This window comes from Acinonyx jubatus, chromosome B3 (genome assembly GCF_027475565.1).
Source record: "Acinonyx jubatus isolate Ajub_Pintada_27869175 chromosome B3, VMU_Ajub_asm_v1.0, whole genome shotgun sequence".
NCBI lineage: Eukaryota > Metazoa > Chordata > Mammalia > Carnivora > Felidae > Acinonyx > Acinonyx jubatus.
Window position 1 is genome coordinate 136,230,241 of NC_069386.1, and position 19,165 is coordinate 136,249,405.

Below are 19,165 nucleotides of genomic sequence, written 5' to 3' on the forward strand. Positions count from 1 at the left end.
CACACGGTGGCCATTCCTCTATAGCCCATCCATCAAGCTCCCCACTGCACCCCCAAAGCGGGGCCCCAGGGACTGCTGACTTCCCAGGCCCCATGCAGCCAGCTGAGCAGTCTGCACCATCCCCACAGGCCACAGCCACCTGCACAGGGCACCCAGATGGGTGTCGGCAGCCCCAGCAAAGGCAAGGAGGTGGGAGCATACATAGGGAACGTCCTTGGAGATCAGGAGAGGGGTGACAGTGGCTGGGGCATGTTAACCTTAAAAATAAGACTGTCAGTTCTTTTACCAGAAAAAAATGGTTTATTTGAGAGTAACAGAATCACAACGTGCAACACACAACTACAGCGAAGCCATGGACAAGCCTGGAGAACAGAGTAAGGCTCTTTTTCCAGAGGGAAGGGGGGGAAGTCAGGAGGGCTGTTATAAACAAAAAGCCCATTGGAGGAAACTGGGAGTTGGAAGTATAGTGGCTTCTCATTGGCTGAGCTGCGTCTATCTCTCATTGGCTGGGCTGTTGCTGAGCGAGGAGACAATCTTCCTTCTTTTCCCCCAGGGGCTGTGAAGGGGAAGCCCGAGATTCCTTCTGCTGGGATTGCGTGGAGATTCCTTCTGCTGGGATTGCGTGTTTTCTGCTGGGGCTGTGGAGGGCTGCTGGGAGCAGCACTGAAGGTCTGCCTGCTGGCCTCCTGACCCCATTTTAAATGAGGTTTCTTTTCCTTCACTTGGCACAGGGAAAATCTAGCACATGAAAAGGGATTGGAATAAAGGAATGGTTTCGTAACACTAAGCAAATACAGTGACTTGATATGATATTCCATGTAAAATCATGGGAGAGGAAAGGATGCTTGCATGTGGATGTGCGTAGGGATAGAACTCTGGGAGTTTTGAACACAAATGCTCTTGACTGGTTGTTATCTTGTAAAACAAATAGGGAGGGTTTTTTTGTTTTGTTTTGTTTTTTTAAGGGGAAGGATTGGTGTTAGAATGTCCAATGAAGTTTCTCATTAAAACTCCAAATCCCAGGGGTGCCTGGGTGGCTCAGTTGGTTAAGCATCTGGCACTTGATTTCAGCTCAGGTCATGATCTCAGGGTCAATGGGATCAAGCCCTCAGGGCTCTTCCTTGACAGCTTGGAGCCTTCTTGGGACTCTCTCTCCCTCTCTCTGCCCCTCCCCTGCTTGTGCTCTCTCTCTATCAAAAATAAATAGTTTGGGGCACCTAGGTGGCTCAGTTGATTAAGCATCTGACTTTGGCTCAGGTCATGATCTCACAGTTCATGGGTTCGAGCCCCACGTCGGGCTCTGCTGACAGCTCAGAACCTGGAGCCTGCTTCGGATTCTATGTCTCCCTCTCTCTCTCTTTCTGCCCCTCCCCCATTCATGTGCGCGCGCTCTCTCTCTCTCTCTCTCTCCCTCTCTCTCTCAAAATAAATAAACATTAAAAAAAATTTTTTTAATAAATAAACTTAAAAAAAAACAAAAAAACCCTCTAAAAACCAATGTGGGGAAAAGAGTCAAAACAAGTTGAACAGAAGAACCTTCCATAATAAGGAGGCAAAGCATAAAGACTGAGCCAGCCCTGGGGTATCTGAGGGCGGGCAGAGTTGGGTGAGTGCACCCTACCCTGTGAGGCAGAAAGCATGTGGGTGAGGGGCTCTGCTCCTCTTACATTCTCTGTACATGTTTCCAAAACATTCCAGGCCCATAAAGTGTCCAAATGCCGGAAGGACCCACATGATTGGGTTGGATCTTCCGATTCAGCTCTCTAGGAGTTCCTGGAATAGGGGAGGACTTCCCAGAACCCCATCCTTCCCCATAGTCGAGTATGGCCTTTTTTTAGGGACAAAGAGGAAAAAAAGTCCTTTGGAAATTCTGTGGCCAGGCCACGCTTTTTCCCCCACTGCCGAGGCCCACGTGGTTCATGAGCCCACCTCCTTCCCCAGCCCCCCAGTATTTACTGTGGCCTAAAGTTTCCCTGGGTGCTTATCTGTAAGCCGCATCCTTACCCGGCACTCATGTAGATCCGATTCTAGAGGAAAGCATTTGTTCTGGAGATGTGTCTGGCAGAGGGCTCTAAGATGTGATTCAAGAGACCTCGGTTCTTTCCAGCTCTGGCCTGGACTCCAAAGGGCTGGGTGGTCTGAGACATCCCACTTCTTCCTGGAGCAAGTGGTGTTCGAGAGACTGGGATGTGCAGATCAGTGCAGGCAGGGTAGAGGGGGCAGGGTGGAGGGGGCGGGCCCTTCCCACTCGGGGTGCTAAGTATAATGGGGTAGAGGGCCACACACACACACACACACACACACACACACACGCACACACCTTTTGTTCAGATGGAAGATAGAACTACAATCTCAAGTGTTCCCCCCAGATCCGCGGGGCCGGCGATGTCCCAGTGACACCCTCATCATCTCTCCACCCAGCTTTGGGATCAGTGCCCAAAAACCTAGGTTGGGTCTGTGAGCGGGAGAGCAGGCCCCACGGAAGGGTCCCCTCCGAAATCCCATGCCTCCCGTGGTGTGGCCGAAGCAGACCAGCCCTCCCACAGGGGCGGGAAGGGCAGCTCACATTCTGGAACACGTTGACCGCATGCTCTGTGCCTGTTCAAGCACTGACTCATCCGCTGCTCACCGCGGCCCTGCGAGGTGGGGGCTATTTTTACACTAAGCCCCAAATGACAAGCCCAGCAGAGGGGGACCCAGTTCAGATCCCGGAAGCCTCTAGCTGCCGCGCTGGGCCCCCTGGCTGGCGACACAAGTTTCTAGGGTGCTTTGGGGTTGTTTCCCCCCAGTTCGGTCACTCCCCCCAGTTCGGCTCTGCAATACTATTGCCACTTGTCCAGCTACTTCTTTAATAGACTTACTTCTGAACGGTCACTTCACGTGGCCACCTGCTTACTAAACGGAAAACGAGTGTCATCTGTCATAACAACAACCTGTGACAAATAAATACAATGGCCTGCCGTATAAAAGCCCCGCTACTAAAGTCAGACGAGATTCAGGCACGAGGCCCGCCCTCTTCGGTGAAAGCAAATCCCACAGGGGTGTTGAAAACGCACCAACAGGGCTGGGACGGCCCCAGTGGGAAGAGTGACCACACAATACGGGGTTATTTGCCATTCAGCCCTCAACCCTCGCTTTGGGCCACAGCTCCCTGCTTTAGCACGCAGCCACAAAACGCTGCCACAAAACGCAGCCACGGCTGGGATCCCAGGTTGGGGGGCCCACACAAGGCGAGATTTGGCCCTTGAGGAAGTGGCACTGTGTGTTTTGTGGCGGCTGCAGCCTCAGAGCCCCCCAGACACAAACCAAAACCGGATCCCTCTGAGACTCCGGTGGAATTTACTCCTGGCAGAACGGACGGCCAGTGTCGATGTGACTCAACGAAGGGAGATCTTTTTTAAAGCAAGTCCTTCTTGGACAGGATTCTGAGGCAGATGAACAAGGGAATCAGAATGTTGGCAGCTTCCTTCTGAACATCAGTGTGAGCAATGAGGGGGGAGCCCAGCCGCAGGGTCACCCCCCCCCTTCTACCTCTACTCCAGCCAAGAGGGTCAGTCTGCGGGGGGACTGACCAGGACATCGAGGCCCAGGGGGGCAAGGCGGCTCATTCAGGGTCACACAGAGTGCCGCACGCCTGGCCACCGCTCCCCCCCCCCCGCTCCCCCCTCCCCGTGCCAGCTTGAGCTGCGCCAAGCTCTCTCCCACATTCCTTCCGATCGCTCTGTGACATCAGATTTTATAATCCCAGGGCCTATTCGACAGGGTCCTGGGAGGAAAGAGAAGGCACATTGACACTGGGTAATATGGAGGTGTTTTTGACAGAGGGTCTATTTTCGGAGTGTGGACGGCGTGTGGGGGTGCCGGCGGGGCACCAGAGCCAGCACAGCCAAGGTCCTGGCACGGGTCACCCCCTCCCTCCCAGAGAACTGAACAGGACCAGGTGGCAGTCTCCAGAATCCTGGCCAGCGAGGTGGGAAGGGCCCCTGATAGGAGCTGTGAGCTCAGCCCCTGGAGGCCCTGATGCAGAGAACTGGGAGCCCACGCCCCAGCTGATACCCATGTACTTCCTCCCTCCCCGCCCTGCTGGTGCTCCCACTGGCCAAGCCCAAAGGAAGCCAGCCCTGCTGAGGTTCCTGGGTGGGTGGGGGTGGGGGGGCTTGCAGGGAGAGTGGCCTGGAGCTGCCTGCGGCTCTCACAGGCAGAATCCTCCTGGGGATGCCTCCGCCAGCAGAGGCAGAGAAGCAACTAGCATCTACAATTTCTCCAGACTTGAAACCCCCTCTCCAGACGGCTGCAGAGAAACTCCCGGCTTTGTTTTCAAAATGAGAGCAATGTTTACAGCCATTAGCCAGCAATTAGGATCAGCCGGCCAGATCCGGGAACACCCAACTCCCAGGGGCCAGGAGGAAACACTGGGCACTCCCCAGGGTGACTGACCTGAAGCACCCCCGCCCCCGCCCGCAGTCACCTGTGCAGTTGTCTCTGTCTGGGTGGAATTGGGGGGCCTGGGACAGACTGAAGTCCCTCAGCAGGAGAGGGGAGCCCCATGGGGCAGGGGAAGCTCACCTTGCTTTCCCCCGCCCCCCCCATCTCAATAAGGGTCCTGGAGGAATGAATGATTCAAACACATGGCCTCTGCCCTCCGCTTTCCAGGGACCAGGGAGGCCCTCCCCAAAAGGCAATCTACTAGACTTTCTTCTCTTCTCCCAGACCCCTTCCGTCCCTGAAGCATCAGCAGGACTTGGCTGCTTGCTGGCCTCCTCTTGCAAGTTCCAAATCCTGACCTCCGCTCAGTTCAGGGGTTCAGGGAAACCTTTTCCAGATGTTCATTAAATATCTTCTGCCTCGTTTCCTGCTTACTAACTCAGTCTCTTCTTTTTCTAATGCCTTAATGTTTCTTGGACTGTCGGCCGCCTTCCCTTCACCTCCTACAACTGGATTAGGAGAGCTGGCTTCTGGAAGCTCCATGTGCCTGCTGAGGGGTGGCTGAAACCCGGGGCGGGGCAGATCCACGGCTCCATGCACGTGCACATGGGCACCCAGGTTTTCACACCCTTCCTGGACGGGAGCAAGAGGGCAGGTGAGATCCCGGTGCGAGCTCGAGATCTGGACCAGAAGGAGGGGTTCAAGCCCCACCTCTGGGTCTTGTTAGCAATGGCACCCGGACGAGTGACCTCCCCCATCTCTGCACCCCCACCTCCTCGGCAAGGCCAGCCTGTGGCAGATGCCTACCTCCGGGGATGAGAGTACAGTTGGTCTTTGAACAAAGCTGGGGGGAGGGGTGCTGACGGCCTTCCCTGTCCGAAATCCGCATCTAACTTTTGACACCCCCAGACCTTAAGTGCTGAGAGCCTACTGTTGACCAGAAGCCTTACCAATAACATAAACCTCCGATTAACAGATATTTTGTATGTCATATGTAACATATAGTGTCTTACAATAGAATGAGCTAGGGAGAAGCAAATGTTATTAAGAGAAACGTAAGGAGGCCCCCGGGTGGCTCAGTTCATTAAGCCTCTGCGACTCTCAGTTTCAGCTCAGGTCCATGATCTCACGGTTCGGGGGATCAAGCCCCCCGCTTTCGCCCCCCCGCCCCACTGCCTCCATCAGGCTCTGTGCTAACTGTGCAGAGCGTGCTTGGGATTCTCTTTCTCTGTCTGTCTCTCTCTCTCCCTCTCTGCCCCTCCCCTGCTCATGCTCGCTCGCGCTCTCGCTCTTTCTCTCCCAAAATAAACATTAAACAACAAAAAAAGAAAATCACAAAGAAGAGAAAGTAAAGTTACATTTATGGGAGTGTACCGTATTTATTGGAAAACATCCGCATACCTGGACCCTCGCAGTTCAAAGCTGTGCTGTCCGAGGGTCAGCTGTACAGTGAAACATGAAGAGGGACAGAGAAAGGCTCTGAGTCCCTCTCACCCAGGGCTCAGACCTTGAGAGCACACTGTGGCAGTCACCACCACAAGGGTTGGAACCGCTCCTCTGTACCTGCCTCTGCCTTTAGGCTCGAAGCCCCTGGAGATCCTCCAGCCCAGGCCCCCCACCCCCAGCTCCAGACCCACTCTGAGCCCCACGGCTACTTGCTCCCCTCCCTGTGAGTTTCAGAAGCACCTCAAACTTAACACGTCCCAGTCTAAACACATGACCCCTTCTCCAAGTCAGCCCTCCGCCTCTTGCCTTCACAGGAGATGGCAGCACCTGTGTGGGGGGTGTCTTTGACACGTCCCTTGCTCTCCTCCCCGGGCTCTCATGGCCAGCCTTACACCAGGGCTGAACCTGCTAACCGGTCTCCCTGCTTCCACTCTGTCCCTGCCACAATCCCGTACCCTCCGTCCCCCAGCGGCCACCAGGGCCTAACACACATCCACACCAAGCTTCTTCCTGCCTCGGGGCCTTTGCAACGCTGCTCCTTCGTAGACATCCTCCTCTCCACCGCCATCTTTTTGCTCAGTTTCCTCCTGCTCACCCTCAGCTCTTAAAATAAATATCCATTTCCCACATCCCCCCCCCACCCACGCCAGGCTGGTTTAGGACTCCATCTTATATGCTTCCGTGGGACCTTTATTTCATAGCATTTGCATCAGTTTTCAATTATTTAGTGACTATTTCAGTAATGTCTGGCTTCTCCATTAAACTGTAAGCTCCTGGAGGACAGGACATTGTGCCATTATGTCCCTAGCACCCAGTATGCAGCAGCTGCTGAATAAATATTTGTTCAGTGAAGGGCTCGATTTCCCTTCCCTCGTGGACAAACACATGTGTGTTTTATGGTCCCCAGCCCACGGTCTAACTGTCTTTTCTCCTCCGATCAGCCCGGGCGCCTCACGCACGTCTCCCTCTGAGTCCAAATGTTCTCTTCCTGGAGGAGACATATGTTCGTGTCTTTTCATGAGGACCCCGTGCCCACCACAGCCACTTTCGGGTAAGTCAAAAGAATTCCTTGATTCACTGCTTATGGTGGGAGGGGCAGACAGCCTGGGGAAGACTTGGGGAACGTGACCCCCATCTCCTGGGCAACAGTGAGAGCAACAGGCAATGTGGGATCCGCAGAAAAAAAAAAAACAACCTCTCGAGGGCTGGTAGGGCCCGTGTTCGAGTCCCCCATGGACCTGGTGGGAGCAGGGCGGGTGGTGTTCTGTTGGGTTTGGTGGGGTACGGGGATGCGGGAGGAGGATGCAGAAGTGACGGTCATGTGCGACCCATCCCAAATGAACTTGGAAATGAAGAGAGTGACATTCTGAAGTCAACACCCAAGGAATCAGAGATGCACCAGGTCACCACGGAGAAGGGGTGTCTCCAACTCATGTCTGATGTCTGGTAGGAGGCCTAGCCACTCCATAGAGAGAACCAATTGCGAGTGGAAGCAGAAGAAAGGGAGGGTCGGTCTTGAGGGTTCAGGGCTGGTGAGACAAAGGGCAGAGGGGCCCCACCTGGCTTCTCAGCCCTGTATGGGGTGCAGCATACCATGGAGATGACCGGGCAGCCACGGGGCACTTAACCCCCAGTTTCGCACTCCCCAGGCCACCTCGGACAATCTAGTGGCTCTCAGAGCCAGCTAAGGGCCAGGGGCCATCCCGTTGGCAAAGGACCATATTGCTGGGAAATTAACAGGCAGCATCTGGTGCCATACTTCCGTCTTCCGAGACCCAGACCCTGAGAGACAACTGTCCAAGCCTGGGTCACTGAGAAAATGGGTTTTATGTAGCTGCAAAAACAGGGCCAAAGGCTGGACCAAGGAGGTTGTCCAGGAGAAGCCTTACATCCAGAGGCTCTGGAAGGAGCCTGCCAGTTTGCACAGGTCAGGAACTTAGGGCCCAGTGGGGACGGCCCGTCTCTGTTCTGTGATATCTGGGGTCTCAGCCGGAATACTCCAAGGCTAGGGTGCCAGGGTCAACCAAAGGCTGAACTGGGGCCAGAGGATCTGCTTCCAAGGGGGCAAGTTGGTTCCTCCCACACCGCTGCTTGAGCGCCCTCACAACATGGCTGCCAGCTGTCTCCACAGCAAGCACCCTTGCAAGGCCAAGGAAGAAACTGCAATGTGTTTTATGACAGACCGCGGACTCACACACTGTCACTGCCACCATGGGTGGGAAGCAAGTCAGTGGCTACATTCACTGCAAGAGGAACTAGACTCCACCCTTTGAAGGGAAGGGTAGCAAAAAATTGGGGGACATATCCAAATCACCACTCCGCCAGAAGAATCTTCCCAGAGCCTTTCTCCTGTCCCATCAGTCCCTCCTTAAAGCTCTCAGGGACAAAGCTTCACTTTCTTAGCAGCCAGTGATGACTGTCCTTTTTCCTTTATTCATCCCATCCCTGGCCACTTCCCACCTTGCCTTCCAGAACATGCCGGAGGCTTCCGCATCTCTGCACCTCCGCTCAAGCTGCTCCTTCTGCCTGGTCTTCCTCTCTCCTTGTTGGTGTTGTTTGTTTGTCTTGTTTTTTCATTTTCTTATTTGAGAATAGTGGAGACACAATGCTACCTTGGTTTCCAGGGTACAACATAGCCATCCAACTTCTCTATATGTTACGCTGTGCTCACTGCAAATGTAGCCACCCTCTGTCACCACATAACACTGTTCCTTTTGCTCTCTGTTGACATGTTCCTCGTCTTTCGAGATCCAGCTCCAGAGTCACAGAGTCACCTCCGTCCTTCTCCACACACACCCAATTCTGTGCCCCACACCCCCACGGCATCCATCACACTCTAGACCACAGTTGCCAGGAGCTTTGGCAGGGCGTGGGGGACACGTGGCACTCACCTCTGGGTCCCTACAGCCAGGGTGGAGCTCAGCACAGAGAAGATGCTCAAAGCACATTGAAAGGACCATTGCAGGGGCGCCAGAGTGGCTCAGCTGGTTGAGCGTCCGACTTCGGCTCAGGTCACGTTCTCATAGTTCGAGAGTTCGAGCCCTACGTCGGGCTCTGTGCTGACAGCTCAGAGCCTGGAGCCTGCTTGGGATGCTGTGTCTCCCTCTCTCTCTGCCCCTCCCCCACTGGTACTCTGTCTGTCTGTCTCTCTCTCTCTCTTTCTCTTTCAAAAATAAATAAAACATTAAAAAAAAAGACAAGTGTTTTAAAAAATTAAATAAATGAATACATACATACGTACATACATACATAAATACATAAATAACAATTGCACTGAGGAATGAGTTAGTCACAGGTGCCCAGTCTGGCCGCTCAAAGCCAGCCAGCTGGTCCCGGAAGCAGAGGGGCTTTTCCTAGGCAATCCCACCGGTGAACAGCAGATTCTTTCCCTTAGCTGTGGCTCAACCCACCACCCCCCACCTCCCAGCCAATGAGCCTGCCCCGGAAGGACTCACCCACCCAGGAAGAGCTCCCCTCCCACCACCTTCCCTGGCTCTCCCTGCCCTGGGCACTAGGGAAACATCTACTCAGTCTTGCCCTCTGGTTGTACTCTCCGCTTTCAATGTGTCTTCACGCCCACGCTTTGAGTTGGACCTTGCAACAGCCATACAAAGCCAGTCAAGAAGAGAGCAGTGTTTTACTCCAAAGGAAACACAATGGAAGCTCGGGCAGGTCAAGCAATTTGCCTAAGACCACACAGTTAGGGAGCTGTCCAACCCCCGTGCCTCTTGGCAGAGGGTAAAGAGGAAGTAGCCTGAACAGTGCCACTTCCAGAAAATGAACCGCCCCATGGTCTGAGTCGCACCCAAGAGTGGAAGAGAAAGAAGTGAGTTAATGATACAGTCGCTAATACAGGAGCAAGAACCTGAAAACAGTGGTGCCGGTTGTTTTCATAAGTTCACGAAAAGTCAATAATTATTCGTGCTTGTTGAAGCAAGAGCACAGCTTTTTGCCCACTGTCTTGGATTCCCACCGCAGCCCTGAGAAGTAGATTCTGTTATTCCCATTTTACAAGGTAGGTCACTGAGGTTCAGAGAGGCCAATTAACTTACCCAAGGTCACACAGACAATGAACGCGCCGAGATATGAACTGTCTGGTTCCAAAGCCCCTGCCTTCCCTTGCCATCACGTGACCTCGGACTGTCGTCAACACTTGGCTGATGGAGGTTCTGGAAGCACAGCGCTGCCTTCTGCCAGAAGGAGACAGGGTGTGGGCAGATGGGCCGTGGTCTCGGAGGCAGGTTGGAATATCACTGTCTGGCATGATATCATCTTTCTCCTCTAATAAATTACTCACCGTGACCAGGCCACGAGAGGCTGAAAGATGCCCAGCTCCCTTGGGAGGGGCCCACGCGATAAGGAAGGAATGTGTTTTGCATCCTGCCATCACGGAAGCTTCGAGGAGGCCCAGGGCCCAAGACTGACTGTTGGTGCCGCGGGTGGACACCGTCCAAGGAAACATCCTGATGGAGCTGCCAGGCAAAGAACACGAGCTCTCGGCTCAGCCCAAGGAGACGGGGTCCCTCTGAAAGACCCCAGGGAGTCCGGGGCACCCCGGTCTCTGAGCACGCGGCAGAAAGGGCCTGAGCGGCCCTCCCGACCTCGCTTCTGGAAGCTGCTTGCTGAGTCCCCCTCCTTCTGCGTCAGTTGTCTCTCCTCCTTCTTGTGACCTTGAGGTGTAACAGCCTCTTTTGCGCTTTTCTTTCAGCGTCGAAATGCTCAACATCACCTCGCAGGTGCTTGAGTCCACTCTCAACGGGACGTCGCCCCAGGGCTGCGTCTATACCGAGTGGTGGAGCTGGCTCAACGCCATCCAGGCTCCCTTCCTCTGGGTCCTGTTCGTGCTGGCGGCCCTCGAGAACATCTTCGTCCTCGGCGTCTTCTGCCTGCACAAGAGCAGCTGCACGGTGGCCGAGATCTACCTGGGGAACCTGGCCGCGGCGGACCTGATCCTGGCCTGCGGGCTGCCCTTCTGGGCCATCACCATCGCCCACAACTTCGACTGGCTTTTTGGGGAGGTCCTCTGCCGCGTGGTGAACACCATGCTCTACATGAATCTGTACAGCAGCATCTGCTTCCTGATGCTGGTGAGCATCGACCGCTACCTGGCCCTGGTGAAAACCATGTCCATGGGCCGGATGCGCGGGGTGCGCTGGGCCAAACTCTACAGCCTGGTGATCTGGGGGTGCACGCTGCTCCTGAGTTCGCCCATGCTGGCCTTCCGGACCATGAAGGAGTACGCGGCCGAGGGCTACAACGTCACGGCCTGCATCATCGTCTACCCGTCGCGCACCTGGGAGGTGTTCACCAACGTGCTCCTGAACTCCGTGGGCTTCCTGTTGCCCCTGGTCGTCATCACCTTCTGCACGGTGCAGATCATGAAGGTGCTGCGCAACAACGAGATGCAGAAGTTCAAGGAGATCCAGACGGAGAGGAAGGCCACGGTGCTGGTCCTGGCCGTGCTGCTGCTGTTTGTCACCTGCTGGCTGCCTTTCCAGGTCAGCACCTTCCTGGACACGCTGCTGCGCCTCAACATCCTGTCCGGCTGCTGGGATGAGCACATCGTCGACGTCTTCACGCAGATCGCGTCCTACATGGCCTACAGCAACAGCTGCCTCAACCCGCTGGTGTATGTGATCGTGGGCAAGCGCTTCCGCAAGAAGTCACGGGAGGTGTTCCGGGGACTGTGCCAGAAAGGGGGCTGCGTGTCGGAGTCCACCAAGACGGAGAACTCCATGGGCACGCTACGGACCTCCATCTCGGTGGAACGCCAGATTCACAGACTGCCCGAGTGGGTGGGGAACAGCCAGTGAGGGCCGCCCCGAGGACTACGGTTCACGTGGGTGAGGGTGCGCTTACAGCTGCCCCTCAGGATGTGCCTGAGCAGGAACGGAAGGCATGCGACCTTGGGCAGTAAGTCGACGTCTCCGGCCAAACACAGGCGCTTCATTCCCGCCCTGCCCAAGATGCAGCGGGCGAGGCCGTGAGGATGGGGTGACCTCATGCCCAGAGCCAAGGGCTCCATAAACATGACGGTTTTATTGTTCCCATTTGCTGCCACCCGTGGGCCAGTCTGCTTCTTCCCAGGAGTGGAGGGGGCCTGGGGACAGGGACAGGAGTGACTGAGTGTCCCTCCCACATGGTGTCCCAGCCTGCCCCAGCGTGCCAGATCACATCTCCGGGACAACCGCCACCCCAGCTTTGAGGCCACGGCTGGGTCCACAGGCGGGGGGCCTGGCTGGAGTTTTGCCTTCAGTCTCTTAAATCCTCTCAGCTGGGACTCTGGAGGATGATTTCTCCGATCAGTGAAGGTTGAACTCTGAGGGATCCCTGGTAAGAACCCGGAGACCAGGATCCCATCACTCCCCCTGCCCATGGGCAAGATGGTCTGTGCCAAACAAGAACTCGATGAGCACTTAGCACTTATCTAAGCACTTGCTGTGTAGGCAAGTACTGAGCACCGCGGGCAAGAGGGAAGAAAAAAGCAAAGTATAATCTCTGTCTCCGAGAAACTCGCAAACTCGAACAGGGATGACTGCTTCCAACGACCAGAAGGCTGTTCTGCGACGTGGTGGAGGCACCCTGGCTGGTGCAGAGGAGAGGACTGAGGAGGAGCCTGACGCCCCAGTTCTGCTGATAATTAGTGGCACGTCACTTAATCCCTGTCTGTTTCGTCCTCTGTGACATCAGCTTGTTGGGAGGACTGAAAGACGTTAACAGGCACGAAAGTGCTTGGGAAAAAGGAAGGGTGCTATATAAATGTGAGGCTTTATTAGGCACACAGTATGGAAATAAATTTATTATCAAGAAACGGACTCGGGTTTTACAATAGCTCTTTAGAGGAGGGCCGGTATTGTAGCTAACGGTGCTGTAAATAAAGCACGTCTCAGGGTTGGCCTCATAGCAGGTGCGCAACAACGTTACCTGCCTTCCACCTTCCCGTAACGCTGCCCGCCCGCCCCCCACACATACATACACACGCGAGCGTTCTGCGGAGACGCCACCCCTTCAATGTTTGATTTGTGATGCCCGCGAGAGATGTCTGAGTGAACTTGCCGGGGACTCATGCTCAGACCGGGGGTGGGCAGTACTCAGGCGGAGTCCAGCCCGTCCACCGTTGTCCCGGTCTCAGCAACCGAGGGCACCAACCAATTGCCACCCGAGGACAGCAGCCCAATGATTTGGCACGAGGGTCACGGACCCCATAGCGCTGATCCTGGGACCAAGCTCCCCTACAGGGCTGAGCGCCTCATTTGGGCCAGCTGGGTCTGAGTCACGGCGTGGCTGCCTGGTCTACGTGACCAAGAGGAAGCCCTGGGGCCCCACACGACGAACCCAGAAGGGAGAACGCCCTCCCCCAGGGGCCTCCAGCCGGCGCTGCGGAGAGGCTGTGGCTCCGCCTTCGCTGGGCGGGGCCGGCAGTGGTTGGATGGGGCAGCGGTGGGCGGGGTGATGGGCGGGGCGGGGCGGGTCCCAGGAGTAAGGCCACCGGAAGCTGGACCAGCATCCTTGGCCAGAGGCTTAAGAGACAGTCCTATCGCCAAGCCCCCGGTGCTCCAGGGAGGATTCATTTCTTTTTTTCTACGCGGCTCCCAATCGGCCTGCTGTGGCCGGCAGGCACCGTGGGGAGTAAGGAGAACGCACCTCCCGGGCTCCAACGCTGCAACGCCATGTGGAGGAGAACCAAGGCGGGGAGGGCCAGCTCAGTAGCAGTGGAGCTCAGGAGCTACCAGGATGGTAAGGCAAGCGACACCAGGACAGCATTCATTCACTCAAAGTAATTGGATACTTGTTAGCAAGCCCTCTCCGGAGAAGATGGAAACCCCAAAGACCAGGAAATCTTGGATGGCAAACAGCCCGTAAATCCTCATCAAACCAGCTCTAGATTTTAAAGCAAAAGGAGTCAGAAAAGATGCCCAGCCTTTGTGCCCCTGCCACGCACACCCCTCTGCCCCAATAAACACACACACTCGTAGCTGGAGAAAGAAAACGGTTGAAGAAGTAGGAAGGGTTTAACATTTTAACGGAGTTAAACCACGCGCAGACTGTGAGTGGAATAAAAAGGAGGCTGTGCTTCGCAAATGTGTAGCACTCATCCATCAGCGGGTGTGTGATGGGCACCTAATGGTCATTTAGCTCTGGACACCTAATGGTCACTTAGGGGTCCTCCCGTGGCCTGAGGAGCCATCAGTCTGCAGGAGGGCAGCCGCCCAGTGGGTTGTTTTAACACTGTGATAAAGAACATTGTCCTGTGAAAGACCCAGAGAGCTGTTACATTGTAAGGAGGGAGCAATTCACAAACAATGAGAAATGGATGAAGTGTGTAAACATGTGTCTTTTCCATACAACTTAATAAACGGTCGAGGAGTTTTTTTGCAGTAGTTTTTGCAGAGGTTTTTCATGTCACGGTTCCCGAAAACCTTAGTTTTGTGAGGACACTGCAATCAAGAGGCAGCGAGAAGGCCATTATTTCCGCTCAGCCCACTTTAGGGCTTCTGTCCTGCAGAACAGCGGTGTCTAAGCTCTTGTGATTGTGTATCCCTATAAGTAAAAGAATTTTGATTATGCATACCCAATGTGTAAACTCATTAATATGTATTAAACTGCAGGCTCTAAAATATACCGAAGTAGAAATGTAAGAAAATTGAATAGGGTTTGATAGTCTCCCCCGTCCTCCATTCCTACAGTGGTAACTCATCAAGCTCCCACCAGGTGCCAGCGAGCCCCCATGAGGCCCTAGAATCAGAGGGGTGGCAGCAAGTTCAATCACTCATGCATGCAATATATATTTACTGAGGACCTTCCCTCTCACCTCCTCTTCCAAGCAGGAGTGTCTTCTACAATGTCTAGATTAAACAAACAGTTGTGTAGCCATTGCTTGCATAATCCCAGCGATGGGGAACTCATTACCCACTTCATTTAGGGGACCTCCTCATTACTCACGTATTCATTCATTCACTCGTTCATTAAAGAACACTTCTATTCTGTCTCTACAGAAGTGGCATTACTCGATCTACACCTCCACGCACCCGTACCAGAAACCTGGGGGCCATTGGTCAATACACCCTCTCCCCCATCCCTCCCACCTACCGGATCAGCACCTCTTTCAGATTCCACCCACGTGTTTCCGGGACCTATCTGCTTCTCTATGGCTGAGCATCCTCTCACCGCTCTTGCCGTCTCTGATACTGACCTTGACCACCTGCCAGCTCTTATCCTTCACTCTGTATCCAATGACGTGTCTTCACACAAATACAACCGTAGAGGGGCTATACCCCGAAAGAGCAGCGTTTAGGAGCCGAGGCTTGGGATGAGGCAGACCTGGGTTGGATTCCAGTCCCGGTTCTGGCCGGGGCTCCTATTTGTCGTGTGGTCTGGAGCATCTCACCGATCCTTTCGGAGCCTACGTTTTCTCATCTGTAAAAGGGGGCGAATGAGGGCATCTGCCTTACAGAGCTGTTGACAGGATTTGCGCAGAAGAGCCTCTAGCCCGGTGCCTGGTACACGCTCGACACGTGTGAGCGGCCACGATGGTGATGATGATGGTGATGACAGCTGTGATGAAGACGATGGTGAGGGCGAGGACCATGCTCTCTAACAGGAAATCATGCAAACGTGTCCCGGCACCCGGGATAAAGTTCTACATCCATAACGTGGCTCGTAAGACCTATCATGAGCCAGCCCCTGCCTTGTATCTTTCCCTCTCTCCACTTCCTGGCTCGTTCTCTGCCCTCTGGCCCTGGTGTCCACAACTGGATAGAGTCCGACAGATTTTCCGTGCTCCTTCCAGTGCTCGTGCCTCCCACTCGGCCTGCACCCTTCCCTCCCCAGCAGCTCTGAGCTCGGAAAAAGTTGCCCACCACTGCCCGAGGGAGCTCACTCCTCTAAGGGACTTTGGTCTCAGGGTAAGCATGACTCTAGGATGTCTGCAGCCCAGAGGGGAGCCAGCCACTTGGCTGGAAGTGTGAACTGGGCTTTCGGCAGGTGGAAATGGGCTGGGAAAGCCGCCCTCCCACCTGCCCCCAGTCAGCCCAGCAACATGAGCGGCCCCTGCCTTCCCGACCCTCCACGGCCCCCCGCAAGCCCACCAGTGGGCCCCTGAGCCTGCCCTGGCCGAGTGGGTGAGGAGGTGGGGTCGCGGTGCAAGCTGAATGCCAGCGACCTGGTGGGACTGAATGCTAGCCATGAGGGCCGTCGTCGATCTCTGAAGTCCCTGGTGCAGTCTTCATGATTTGGAAAGCAAAGTCTCGATCCGCAGCCACCGGCAGTGTGGTCCCCTCTCTCCTTGCTCTTAGCCCCTGAGCCCATGGCAGAACCACACCTTCTGACCTCTCGCGAAACCCTGGAGGATTGGGAGCAGTGGGGGGGGGGGGGGGGGGGGGTGTGTGGACAGGGACGAGGCGAGGAGGTCACGATTCAGCAGTGGAAATTGCTGGAAGCCTGATGGCTTGTTTGTTGTTTTTTGGCTGAGGTCAAATGGCCCCATGATAATGTCTCACACTCCGCTGACCTTTTTTCAGACCCTCGTGACCCCTCAAGGAGGTGGGCACCTGCGTTACCGCCAGTTCATGATGGGGAAACTGAGGCCCAGAGAGGGAAGTAACTTGCTAAGACCCCACTGCTCTTCAGGAGGGGTGCTTGTGACTTCCCCGGGGCGGGGGGGGTTACGAATCTGGTCACCGAGAAAGGCCTCAAGGTGCCTTCCTGCAGGAACAGCTTCTGAGCCCGCACTGGGGCTGTTTCTGCCCTAACAGAGTCTGAATCTTGTAGGCCTCAAGAGTATTTACCTCCTACAGAATCCACCCGCCCCTCCCCCCCACACACACCAGGGGCTGGAGGCTGACACCTTACCCTGAGATGTTCTCCGTAGCAGCTTTATCGAGATATGACTCACGAGCCAGACAGCTCACCCATTCCAGTGGGTTCCACTTACCCCCAGAGCTGTGTGGTCACTGTTCTCTAGTTCCAGAACATGCTCATCACCCCAGCATGAAATCCCCCAGCATTGCCTCCCCCCACCTCCGGGAGCCACTAACCTTCCCATCTCCAGACTTGCCTCTTCTGAACATTTCGTTCGGATGGAATCATAACACCACGTGCCTTTTGTGTCTGGTTCCCTTCATGTGCCCGACGCTGAGAGGTAACATTTCATTGTAGGTGGAGAAATTTGGAGGCCAGGCCTTGAGGCCCCACCACGCCACCTACTCGCTGTGTGATCTTGGCCAACCCCTCACCCCCCTCCAACGGCCTTTGGCCTCAGTTTCCTCATCTGGAAACTAGGCAGCTAACACCCTAAGTGTGACTGTCTTACCCAGAGCTAATGACTCTGGAAGGAGGGCTCTATACACTGTAGAGGGCAGCACCAATGTGACAGCGACTGCCCTGGGCTTGGAGCCAGGGTCCTGGTTCACATGCCAGCTCTGTCTTTCCTGACTCTGGGAATTCGGGCAAAGCCAGTCAGGTTCTCTGAGTTTCTGTTCTCTCGCCTATACAATGAGAATCCAGGTGCTGTGAAGAATAACAGAGATCAAAGCACTCTCATGGGTTAAATAGTATTCCGTTCCCCCCTCAAGTTCATGTCCACATGGGACCTCAGAACAGGATCTTATTTGGGAATAGGGTTTTCACAGAGGTCATTAAGGTAGGAGGAAGTCGTACCGGATTATGGTGGGCCCCATGTCCAAGGACTGGGGTCCTCATAGGAGGAGGAGAGACACAGAGGCCACAAGGAGATGTAGTCAGAGATCAGAGTGACGGTCCCACAAGCCAAGGAATGTCAAAGATTCCCCAGAACCGCCAAGAAGCCAAGAAACATAGAAGACATTATTCCTCAGAGCCTTCAGGAGGGCCCCAACTTGCCGACACCTCGATCTTGGACTTCTGGCCTCCTGACCTGTGAGAGACTAAATTTCCGTTGCTCGAAGCCAGCCTGTCTGTGGCACTTGGCTCTGGCAGCCCCGGGAGGCGGCCAGAGGCGCTGTAATCGTTCTGAGGACGTGCTCACTCACCTTTGAGCCTGCCCACCGGGGTCCACACAGACCCCTTTCCCCCCAGCAATGCAGGAGTCAACCAGAAGCTTCCTTGAGGTCTCCTGAGGGCTGGGGATGCCAGCTGGTGACAGAAGTGTCCCTAAGAAAGAGCAGGATACTGTTTCCGATTCTGTGTCTCCCTCTCTCTCTGCCCCTCCCCCGTTCATGCTCTGTCTCTCTCTGTCCCAAAAATAAATAAACGTTGAAAAAAAAATTAATTAAAAAAAAAAAAAAAAGAAAGAGCAGGATAGAGCATCTGACAGAGCTCGAGGGAGTGTTTCCAAAGGAGGATCCCCAGGCCTTTCACAAGGTCATGTAGGATGTTAGGGGCAAACCCAGGCCCCCCAGAGTGTACGAACCACAGACCTGCTAGAGCCGGGTTTATTAAATACCCCAGTCCCCAGGCTGCTGGCCCAGGACCGGGGCTGCCCTGTTGCCCTCTTCCTTCCCCAAGCCCCAAAGCCAGGCTGATTCAGGGCCTCCCAGACCAGGCTAAGAAGAGGCCACAGGGCCTGGCTCCGGCTTCCGACTTGGTGGAAGGTTGTTTAGGGACAACCCCACAAGATGAACCAAGACAGGGTTCTGAAGCTTCCCCGGACACCCCGTCCACGCTGAGTCAACTTCCGAGGCCCACACCGAGGGCCAGCCCTGTCTGTCTGTTTCCTCTCTGGGGTCCCGGCCAAGACAGAGGACAGCTTACATAACCCTTCTTGTGCAAGAACAAAGCAATAACCCAGGACAGCTCCCGCTGGCTGCGTCACCACAGCGTCTCACCTGATCCCCAAACGCTGAGAAGGGGCCCGCTTCACAGACCAAGAAACCAAGGCTTCCGGAGGCGGCGCAGAAACAGGTCCGAGGTCACCCAGCTCCTCAGTGATGGAGCTAGGATCCGAACCCTCCCTGGCAGGTGGCTCTGCGGCCCAGACACGCCCGCCCCGAATTCCAGATCAGACCTGAGGACCGGGGCCTTGCTTGCAAGTCAGATTTTTCCCCCAAAGTACCTGTCCACTGGGAGGAAGACAAAGCAGTGGGACCTTGGCATCCCGACTGCTGGATGGCCTTTCGGGGCAGTCTGACCCCTGTCCTCGTGCTCCATGGGGAAGAACAGACCCTCTCACGGTGAGAACTGGTCGTCTCTCCTGGGTGCCCCCACCCCATTAACCGCCCGAATTCTTTCTCTTCAATTCAGTTCTAAAATCATTTTCTCCTAGAGCCATAGGGCTCACCTTCTACTCTGTAAGCTATTGTGGTGCCACTGTTTACTT

At 55.0% G+C, this 19,165-nt stretch overlaps 1 protein-coding gene and 1 long non-coding RNA gene across 8 annotated transcripts in view; one reads left to right on the forward strand and one right to left on the reverse strand.

The window, feature by feature from the left end:
- BDKRB2 (bradykinin receptor B2) overlaps nucleotides 1–19,165 on the forward strand; it is a 53,250-nt gene that overhangs the window by 19,485 nt on the left and 14,600 nt on the right. For 3 of the 7 annotated variants that reach the window (XM_027066558.2, XM_027066560.2, XM_027066561.2), the window contains exon 2: nucleotides 6,813–6,922. In XM_027066558.2, coding sequence (XP_026922359.2) covers nucleotides 6,889–6,922 — 34 coding nt within the window. In that variant the 5' untranslated portion in view covers nucleotides 6,813–6,888. Of the gene's footprint in view, nucleotides 1–4,943; nucleotides 5,081–6,812; nucleotides 6,923–10,579; nucleotides 14,443–19,165 lie in introns of those variants that run through there. The other 4 variants (XM_027066559.2, XM_053224910.1, XM_053224911.1 and 1 more) reach the window with 3 other exon arrangements.
- Nucleotides 13,878–17,966, reverse strand: LOC128316116 (uncharacterized). Its single transcript, XR_008299642.1, has 3 exons — nucleotides 16,723–17,966; nucleotides 15,065–15,288; nucleotides 13,878–14,412 (listed from the first exon to the last, which is right to left on the reverse strand). It is a non-coding gene; the product is annotated as an uncharacterized LOC128316116 (long non-coding RNA).